The sequence below is a fragment of the Loxodonta africana genome, chromosome 7 (genome assembly GCF_030014295.1).
Source record: "Loxodonta africana isolate mLoxAfr1 chromosome 7, mLoxAfr1.hap2, whole genome shotgun sequence".
NCBI classification, from domain to species: Eukaryota; Metazoa; Chordata; class Mammalia; order Proboscidea; family Elephantidae; genus Loxodonta; species Loxodonta africana.
The window spans coordinates 81,379,275-81,390,442 of NC_087348.1; the positions used below are offsets into that span (position 1 = coordinate 81,379,275).

Here is an 11,168-nt window from a genome sequence, read left to right on the forward strand (position 1 = left end):
ATACATTCTTTTAATGAAATCCCCTGCAAGTATGTATTTTTTCCTTGAAAATAGAGATATCTTATTATTCCTAGAACCTAAGATCTTATACGATTTAACTTTTTTTTTTAATAAATGAGAAACACCCATATTGCAATGAAAATTGATCTCTCACTTTGTAGCTCACTTTGTAACTCTCTCAGGTACTTTGAGAGAGACCTGGCTTCTACCCAGGAGCCCACTGATGTAGAGCTCACAGAAATAGAGAGTTTAAGACTGAAGCCAGGCAAAATCTGGAGTTTCCGTTTCCATTCCAGGCAGTTCTGCATTGTCAATTCTGGGTAAGGGCAGGAAAGATAACACATCCAAAGCTGTCATCTATTTTTCCCATATCCAAGACCCTCTGACACTGTGAGTGAGGAAATATTGGGGTCAGGAGCAAAAAAAAAGTATGGGGAAACTATTCACATTTTATTCAGCTAACCAGGTACATCCCAGTAGCCTATGGAGCCAGGAGCCCATGGATGTTCTTTAATGTGGGACTACTAGAACTGGAAGGACTACTCACTGTGAAATGGCCTCTATCTGTATAGCCCAGACCAGCTGTAGGCTTCTGGTAGTGTTCTGGAAAGGAGGCTTAGAAGAAGATAATTAGGGTGTGTTCAGATCTATGCTTTTATGTAGAATATCCTGAGTACCCGCTGACTAATCTGTCTAGTCTTCACCCTATAGACAAGAGGATTGAGGGCAGGTGGCACAAGGAGGTAAAGAGTGGCCAAAAGAACATGGATGTGATGAGGCACATGGTGGCCAAAATGGTGAGTGAGGAAGGAGAATACTCCAGGGACATAGAAGACCAGAATAACGCAAACATGGGACCCACATGTGCTAAAGGCCTTAAGTCGGGCCTCACCTCCTGGTACCTTCAGAACTGCCTGGAGAATGAGAGCATAGGAAATAGCAATGACCAGAACATCTAGCCCAACCACAAGCAGTGCCACTGCCAGCCCATAGGCTCGGTTCACTGTAGTGTCTGAGCAGGCAAGTTTTACCATAGCCATATGTTCACAATAGGCATGGCCTATGATGGTGGCCTCACAGAAGATGAGGCGCCGCAGCAGGATGGGGAAAAGGGTGAGAAGGAGTAATCCCCGCACCAGTACTGCCACTCCAATGCACCCTATGACCTCTGGATGCAGGATGGTGCAATGGTGCAGAGGGTGACAGATGGCTACATAGCAATCTAGAGCCATGGCCACAAGCACACCTGACTCCATGGAGGAGAACGCATGAATGAAGAACATCTGGATCAAGCATACAGTATACCCAATATCATGGGCCTGAACCAGGAGTACTGCAAGGGTTTTCGGTGCAGTGGAGAAGGCCAGGATCAGGTCAATGCTAGCAAGCATAGCCAAGAAGAGGTACATGGGCTGGTGCAGGGATAGGTCAGTCCAGATGATGAAAAGAATGGTGACATTTCCCACCAGAGCAAGGATATAAAGGACACCTAGGGGCAAGGCTATCCAGTGCTGGCTTTCCTCCAAACCTGGTATACCTACCAGGAAAAAAGAAAGTTGAGGTAGCCTCCAGCTGGAATTGCTAAGGGCCATCATCAATGACTTAGAGAAGAGGAAAAGAAACAAAAGTCATGATTTCTCCACTCCTGATGAGTTCTCACATTGTCCAGAGCTGGATACCATCTTGAGAAGAATAAAAACACTTAAACTGCAGCACAGAGAATAAAGATAGAAAAAAGAAAGGGAACCTTTTATTAAGATAATATTTTTAAAGGGGAGACATCATTTGTCTAAATTAAGATATGTCTAGTTTTATAGTTTTATCTAGAGTTAAGAGTAAACAGATGTTCCTTTTAAATTCTACCATTCAATTACTTATATCTTGGAAATGTCAACACTAAAAAATTCTCTTTAATGACATCTTAGTATTATTGACCACAGTAAATAAATATGTTACTTTTTAAACTAGTCTCTTCACTTTCTATGAGCCAGCACTCTACAATTGTTCCTTCTACATTCCCAGTGCCCAATCTCAGTCCCTTAGTGCTTCTCCATCTGCTTGTTCTCTATTCCAGAGCTCCATCCTCTCCTCTCTTGCCCATTCTGTACATGATCTATGATTTAATTCATTCTTTTTCATGATTTTAACTATTTTTATACTTTTATTTCTTCCAGATCATGTTTATAAATAAAAGATCTTGCGGAAACACAAGTCTGTCTTTTCATTTGTTATCTATACTACGTCTGTATTACATACTCAACAAATTCAAAATTGAATTAACTCACCTATTATGATGAAGTAAAAGAGCTGAAGAGAAGATTTCAAAGGGTGGCTGGAGAAGACAAAGTAAAGTATTATCACGAAATTTGTAAAGACCTGGAATTAGAAAGCCAAGCTGAGAGAACAGGAGAAAAAATTAAAGTCGTGAGTTACAATATTGCCAGATTCTATGGGCAAAATGTTGAACAAAGCAGGAAGCATCAAAAGAATTTAGAAGGAATACACAGAGTCACTGTACCAGAAAGAACAGGTAGACATTCTACCATTTCAGGAGGCAGCATATGACCAAGAACCCAGGGTACTGAGGATGAAGATCAAGCTACACTGAAGACATTGGTGTATAAACAAGGCTCCAGGAATGCATGGAATACCATTTGAGATATTTCAACAAACAGACGAAATGCTGGAATCGTTCACTTGTCTATGCCAAGAAATTTGGAAGACGGCTATCTGGCCAACTGACAGGAAGAGATCAATATCCGTGCCCATTCCAAAAAAAGGTGATGTAACAGAATGAAGAAATTACCAACAATATAATTAATAAATAAAATTTTGATGAAGATAATTCAATTAATGAGTTGGAAAAACAATTAACCAACTTCATATGGAAGGGAAAGAGGCCCCGGATAACTAAAGCATTACTGAAAAAGAAGAACAAAGTGGGAGGCCTCACTCTACCTGATTTTAGAACTTCTTATACTGCCACTGTAGTCAAAAAAAAACCTGGTACTGGTACAACAACACATACATAGACCAATGGAACAGAATTGAGAATCCAGACATTAATCCATCCACATATGAGCAGCTGATATTCGACAAAGGCCCAAATCAGTTAAAAGGGGAACAGACAGTCTTTTTCAAAAAATGGTGCTGGCATAACTGGATATCCATCTGCAAAAAAAGAAACAAGACCCATACCTCACACCATCCATAAAAACTAACTCAAAATGGATCAAAGACCTAAATATAAAATCTAAAATGATAAAGATCATGAAAGATAAAACAGGGACAATGCTAGGAGCCCTAATAGATGGCGAAAACAGTATACAAAACACTACTAACAATGCAGAAGAGAAACCAGGTAACTGGGAGCTCCTAAGAGTCAAACACCTATGCTCAATCAAAGACTTCACCAAAAGAGTAAAAAGATTACCTACAGACTAGGAAAAAGTTTTTAGCTATGACATTTCTGATCAGCATCTGGTCTCTAAAATCTATATGATACTGCAAAAACTCAACTACAAAAAGACAAATAACCCAATTAAAAAATGGGCAAAGGATAGGAACAGACACTTCACTAAAGAAGACATTCAGGCAGCTAACAGATACGTGAGGAAATGCTCACAATCATTAGCCATTAGAGAAATGCAAATCAAAACTACAATGAGATTTCATCTCACTCCAACAAGGCTGGCATTAATCCAAAAACCACAAAATAATAAATGTTGAAGAGGTTGTAGAGAGACTGGAACACTTATACACTGCTGGTAGAATGTAAAATGGTACAACCACTTTGGAAATCGATTTGGGGCTTCCTTAAAAAGCTAGAAATAAAACTACCATACCATCCAGCAATCCCGCTCCTCAGAATATATCCTAGAGAAATAAGAGCCTTTACATGAACAGATATATGCTCACCCATGTTTACTGCAGCACTGTTTACAATAGGAAAAAGATGGAAGCAACCAAGGTGTCCATCAACAGATGAGTGGATAAATAAATTATGGTGTATTCACAGAATGGAATACTACGCATGAATAAAGAACAGTGAGGAATCTGTGAAACATTTCATAACATGGAGGAACCTGGAAGGCATTATGCTGAGTGAAATTAGTCAGTTGCAAAAGGGCAAATATTGTATAAGCCCACTATTATAAGAACTTGAGAAATAGTTTAAACTGAGAATAAAACATTCTTTTGTGGTTACGAGAGCGAGGAGGGAGGGAGGGTGGGAGAGAGGCATTCACTAATTAGATAGTAGATAAGAAGGGAAAGACAACACACAATACAGGAAAGGTCAGCACAACTGACCAAAAGCAAAGAAGTTTGCTTAATAAACTGAAAACTTTGAATGCCAGCATAGCAGGGGCAGGGGTCTGGGGACCATGGCTTCAGGGGACATCTAAGTCAATTGGCATAATAAAATCTATTAAGAAAACATTCTGCATCCCGCTTTGGAGTGGTGTCTGGGGTCTTAAATGCTAGCAAGTGGCCCTCTAAGATGCTTCAATTGTTCTCAACCCACCTGGATCAAAGGAAAATGAAGAACAGCAAAGATACTAGGTAATTAGGAGCCCAAGAGGCAGAAAGGACCACATAAACCAGAGACTACATTAGCCTGAGATCAGAAGAAATAGATGGTGCCTGGCTACAACTGATGACTGTCCTAACAGGGAACACAACAGAGAACCCCTGAGGGAGCGAGGAGTGGGATGTAGACCCCAAATTCTTGTAAAAAGACCAGACTTAATGGTCTGGCTGAGACAAGAATGACCCCCAAGGTCATGGTCCCCAGACCTTCTGTTAGCCCAAGACAGGAACCATTCCCAAAGCCAACTCTTTAGACAGGAATTGGACTGGTTTATGGGATAGACGATGATACTGGTGAATAATGAGCTTCTTGAAACAAGTAGACACATGTGACTTTGTTGGCATCTCCTGTCTGAAGGGGAAATGAGAGGGTAGAGGGGGTCAGAAGCTGGTCGAATGGATACAAAAAGAGAGAGTGGAGGGAAGGAATGTGCTGTCTCATTGGGGGAGAGCAATTAGGAGTACAAAGCAAGGTGTTTACAAATTTTTGTATGAGAGTCTGACTTGATTCGTAAACTTTCATTTAAAGCACAATAAAAATTTAAAAAAAAAGATAATTCAAAAGCAACTGCAGTAGTACAGGGAACTGCCAGAAATTCAAGCTGGATTCAGAAGAGGATGTGGAATGAGGGATATCATTGCTGATGTCAGATGGATCTTGGCTAAAAACAGAAAATACCAGAAAGATGTTTACCTGTGTTTCACTGACCATGCAAAGGCATTTGACTATGTGGATCACAGTAAATTATGGATAACAGTTTGAAGGATGAGAATTCAAGAACACTTAACTGTGCACATGTGGAACATGTACATAGACCAAAAGGCAGTCGTTCCAAAAGAACAACTGTATACTAAGTGGATAAAATCAGGAAACGTGTATGTCAGGGCTGTATCTTTTCACCACAATTATTCAATGTGTATGCCGATCAAATAATGTGAGGAGCTGGACTATATGAAGAAGAACACGGCATCAGGATTGGAGGAAGACTCATTAACAACCTACGTTATGCAGATGACACAATCTTGCTTGCTGAAAGTGAGGAGGACTTGAAGCACTTACTGGTGAAGATCAAAGACTACAGGCTTCAACTACACTCCAACATAAAGAAAACAAAAATTCTCACAACTGGACCAATAAGCAACATCATGATAAGCAGAGAAAAGATAAAAGTTGTCAAGGATTTCATTTTACTTGGATCCACAATCAATGCCGGTAGAAGCAGCAGTCAAGAAATCTAACAATGTATTGCATTGACAAATCTGCTGGCAAAAAAAAAAAAAAAAAAAACCTCTTTAAAATGCTAAAAAGCAAAGATGTCACCTTGAGGACTAAGGAGTGTGACTCAGGCCATGGTATTTTCAATTGCCTCATAAGTATGCAAAAGCAGGACAATGAATAAGGAAGACTGAAGAAGAATTGGTGCCTTTTAATTATGGTGTTGGCATTTCCTCTGACGCATTGTGGCTATCAACATCTATTCATCTTGAAATTGGGGGAAGGGTAACTTAGAGCTTGCCCCTGGGCACTTGAATTTGGGGAAAAGCTAACTTAGAGATTTCCCCTGGGACTCTTTATCCTCACTACACCCCTGCTGCAACGATGGGCTCAAACATAGCAACATTTGTGAGCATGGTGCAGGACCAGGCAATGTTTTGTTCTGTTGTATGTGGGGTTGCTATGACTTGGAATAGGCTTGTCTGCACCTAACAACAACAACAAAAGTTTTTCCCCAAATCCTTTCCACTTCTTTTTTTCCATATTTCTATGAATTGTATCAATATCTCTCTACCCAACACAATCAAAACCTTGGAAACTATTCTTACTCACCCTTATCGCTAATCTCTCTTACTCATTCATCAATTCCTGTTGACTTTATACTGTTTAACGTGATTTCAATGGGTTATATCCATTCCTTACTCTTAACATCAGTGACATTGCCTTAGTTCACATTCCCAACTTGTCTCCTCTGGATGGCTTCTTTGGATATCTCCGCTTTGCTATAACCTCTTTCCAATTCACTCTCCATCCATAAGTCAGAGGGGTTTTCCTAAAATGCAGATGTTATCTTGTCACTCCTATAATTAAAACCTGTCAGTAAATGTAATTGATAGACTAAAATCATACTTTTAGAAGAATAGCATAAAAGTATGTTTTCAAAGTCTATCTTTTGTCTGCTCCTGCTGTTTTACACTTAACATACTCCCATGTGTATATTTTGCTTTATTCGTTCTAATATTCTTGAGGTTACATGAGTACACCATCCCATTTTACGTATGACTTTTAGATATTCTTTCTTCCTCTTCTTTTACTTCAGTTGATTCTTCGCAGCCTTCAAAACTCAGAGTCTACTGTCTCCTGCCTCTCTGAAGGACTCACTGACTGAGTTGGGACCACACTAATTGCATAAGGAGTACTTTGTTCATCTATGACCTTACCTAAATTATAGAAATCCTATCTGTCTTTATGGTTTGTTTCAAGAGAAAGGACTGGATCTCATTAAACTTTATAGTTGAAAGTATTGTGGAGGCTGCAAAATGTTTTGGGAAAAACATTGAGTCAGGCAGATGTGGGTTTAAACCCTGGTCCTTTCATATTCTAGGAATGAAATTTTGTCAAGCTATTTAAATTCTCTGAGTCTTGATTTCCTCATATGATGGTAGAATAAATAATATTAACCTTACTGGTTTATTATAAATATTAATTAGAATGATGCATGTAAATTGCTGGTATGTAGGTTAGTCTATACATTATAGTTATCATTATTATTAACGTTAACAATGAAAGGTCTCAGAATATGAGATCTTAGGCCTCTTTCATTTTTTGTTTCTGTGACTCTGTTTCTCTGTTTCAAATTTTTGATATGTCTGCATCGCATCATGATATTGTGAAAATTCAGTGCCAAATTAATAGGTGCTCTGTTTCATTCTCTTCCCATGATTCAATCCTCAAGCATTAAAATGAAAGGCTTCAAACATTAGGTTTGTGTCTATACATTTGTGTAAAAAGACACCTGTGGTTCAAAATAATTGCATTTTTCTGCATAAGTCTGGAGGGAATGCATGTGTACATATAAAGACAAAAAAAGTCAGGAATGCTTCAGTTCTTGTGGATTATACATCTATTTATCAAAGTGTCTGTTTCACAAACCTATGATGATGACAATATTGACAAAACATTCTGAACCTGGCAGTAACAATATCTGAAATATCACCTAGCCTTCATCCTCCAGATTCAAATCCACTGATAACGTAAAATGACTGTGACATATTTTTACTGAGACCTCAAAGGAAATCTCATAATCTTAGCAAAGGTCACATTCTAGTCTTTAACACTCCAAATGCTGAGAAAATTAATTATCTTTCTTAATTTTTTTTAATTGTCCAGCTTCTGTGGCAAACTTCAGCAGATTTCTCATGTTTTGGCTGAGGAGTTAGAGAACAGCTGTATGTTAAGGAACACCACCTGTAGCTGGGGTAAGAGCAGTGTCCCTGGAGCAGCGGGGGCCCACGCCAAAGTACAGTGAGTGAAAGGGAGAGGTAGAGATTCACTCACTTGCCTGAGAATAAACGTGTAGCTGGGGTAAGAGAAGTGCCCCTGGAGCAGTGGGAGCCCATGCCAAAGTACAGTGAATAAAGAAGAGAAGTAGAGGATTACTCACTTGCCTGAGAATAACCTGCCTCTTCTTTGTGCTGAGTGGTTTGTGAGTCCACAGGAAAAGCCTGGAGTGGCTTATTAAGAGTCAGTTATAAGTTAACAAAAGGTCCGTCTATGATTCTTCCCAGAAAAGCACAGGGGCTTTATTCCCAGAAACTTAAAAGTGAAGACATATTTAGTTATCTAGCTAGGAAGGAGAAAACAACTACCAAATAACTAATATTCAATTCCTACATATTCAAGTAAATTCAATCTAGGTGACCCGTCTTCTGTGAAAAAAACAAACCTAACCCGATGCCATCCAATCAATTCAAACTCATAGCAACCCTATGGGACAGAGTAGAACTGCCCCACGGTGTTTCCAAGGAGTAGCAGGTGAATTCGTATTGCTGATTTTTTGATTAGCAGCCAAGCTGCTAACCACTAAGCTATTAGGGCTCTGTCTTTTGTGAAGCTGTCCTTAAATTCTATAAGGAGGCATGCCACGGCTCCTTTTATTTTTTACTACATCCCCTTTACCTGCCCTGTCATTGCACTGAATACCTTGCAGTGTAAAAAACTTTTATTGTGTCAGTCCCTGAAGAGTAGGGACCATGCCTTGCTTATTGCTGCAGTCCCCGGTCAGGTTCCAGAAATTCCTGGAGTCTAGTTGGTACTCAGTAATGCTCACTGAATAAAAAAAGTCTCTATGATTAAATTAAAAAATAAATAAATAGCTAGATACCTAGAGAACAAAAAAAACACCCAGTGCCGTTGAGTCGATTCCGACTTATAGCGACCCTACAGGACAGAGTAGAACTGCCCCATAGAGTTTCCAAGGAGTTAGATAAGCTAGATAATAATAAAAATATATAATTTTTTATGTAGATAATTTTTTTTTAGATATTATCTAGATAAGCTAGATAATAAAAAAATAGCTAGATAAGTGCCTTAAATGAACCAGGAATTACAAGAACTTGACAAGGCAGAGACTGAACTTAGGAGATAGGAACGATGCAGCAGGAAGTGGGGTGTCTATGACAGATGTATTCCTCACCTTAAGTGATGCTCCAGCAGGAAGAGCCCTGAGGAGTCTTTCTGCTGTAAGAGGCTACTACAGAATCTTAAGTGTCTTTCACTACTAGTCACTTCTGACACCACCTCTAATAAATAGGGAGGCTTCTCTATGGGCTGTGGCCTGTCTCTCTCCCCTTAATCTCCTTTACAATGTCCCATACTCTAGATAGTGGTAAAAAGTGAGAAACAGGGACACAGGGAGAGAGACACTAGGAGAGGACATGATAATGACCTAGTAGGAGCAAGGGAAACAGAAACCAAGAACTCAGAGGCAGGGCCCCAGGTGACAAATGTGAGACTCATAGAAAACCAATAAAATATGCCTCACAGAGGGGAAGTGTTCTCCTGGTATTTGGGCTGCCTCTGAGGGGGGCATGTTTTAAGGTCCTGCATCAGCCTTAAATGAGACTCATGAACACAGAGAGAACTTGGAAAAGAATATTTCCACACTCAGGAGAGTTCCACAATAGCCCTCCCTGCTCTGTCCCAAGAACACCCTCAATCCCCAGTTCGATCTCCATGATGACCTTCTGCCCTAACTTATGAGTAACACCGATGAAGAGGACTTCTGATTCAGAAGGGCTGAACAGCAATCTCTGAATGTCAAAGAGGAAATCAAACACGTCACCCAAAGTCTGTGCACAAGTTTTCCAAAGATATGAAGCATGAGAACTGGCTCAGGTAAGACTTGGGGAAAAGAGACTAGTCTGCTGTATCTACATGTGCTATATGTGATGGTGAAGATGTAACCTAGGGCCATGCTAAATGCTCCTGTGAATGCCTCAAACAGCTGTGAAAGTTAAATGGGACTGGTAGGTGTCTGCAATCTCACAGGTAAGTTTGCAGCAATGTGTGATCTGAATGGTAAACACTAACAGGTATGGAAGAGGAAGGGTTAGTTTTGAGGAACCATACCTAGAGACACCAGCTACTCAGAGCCAGGGGAAACCAGCTTACAACTACTAAAAGATGTCAGACTAGAGCGACTGGGGGACTCAGTGCCACACTAGCCAAGACAAAAAAATAATTACTGACACAATAGCTGTGGCAAAGGCAAAAATCAGTTGTCAATAATCTTCCCTCAAGTCACAAGTCTCAAAACTGACCACATTTTCCACACCTGAAATCCCACGGACCACCTCACAGCTGGTTTTATCATCTTCACACAGGAAGTTCAGTCCATTCTTGGTACTTCCTCAAGACAGTGCTGGTGACTGTGAACAAGGCCCTGGGCAAGCCAGCTATTAATAGTAGTCGGCAGGTCCCACTGGATTCACAGACAAGCCTGGACAGCACCTAAGTTAGCATCCTGATTGACTGGAGGCACATAGCGCTGAAGCTAAAGCCCCCAGGGATGAGTGATTGGACAGGAAAGGCAGAGCAGAAATGGTACCTTCACTTGAATGGGTGGCCCACCTCTGTCCAGCATAGTTCATCACTCCTAAGTGAGTGTATCCTGATAGTTGTGCTGGGAAACCTCATGTGTCACACTGCTCTGTGAGCTCAGACTTCTTATTCTTACAGAACAAGCTTGGGACTCAATGAGTTCTTGGGTGGATACTGTGGTTTAATGTGCTCATTGTTCCAGCTGCAGGAGTGCTGGATTTTGAAAGCTCATAATGAGTCAGTCTCCCTTGGCCTAAGAGACCTGCCTCCCCCAAGATTACTTTTCCTTCTCTAGTGCAGCCTGCGCCCAGTTACTACTCAGTGTAGGAATACAAAGACCCAACCCCCTTTCTTCAACCTGGGGCAACACTGAAGAGCCATCTCAGCTCAAGTACTACACATCAGTCAGCAGAGACCTCTGGGGCAAATGCATCACAATTGAGCTTCTTTGCTTCATCCTGCTCCCCTCACTTTCTGACAG

At 40.5% G+C, this 11,168-nt stretch overlaps 1 protein-coding gene across 1 annotated transcript; it reads right to left on the bottom strand.

The window, feature by feature from the left end:
• Nucleotides 1-609: 609 nt before the first annotated feature.
• Nucleotides 610-1,814, bottom strand: LOC135231995 (olfactory receptor 52L1-like). The gene has a single exon (XM_064289239.1). The coding sequence runs from the start codon at nucleotides 1,593-1,595 to the stop codon at nucleotides 648-650; it is 948 nt and encodes a 315-aa protein (XP_064145309.1). The 5' UTR covers nucleotides 1,596-1,814; the 3' UTR covers nucleotides 610-647.
• Nucleotides 1,815-11,168: the final 9,354 nt, after the last annotated feature.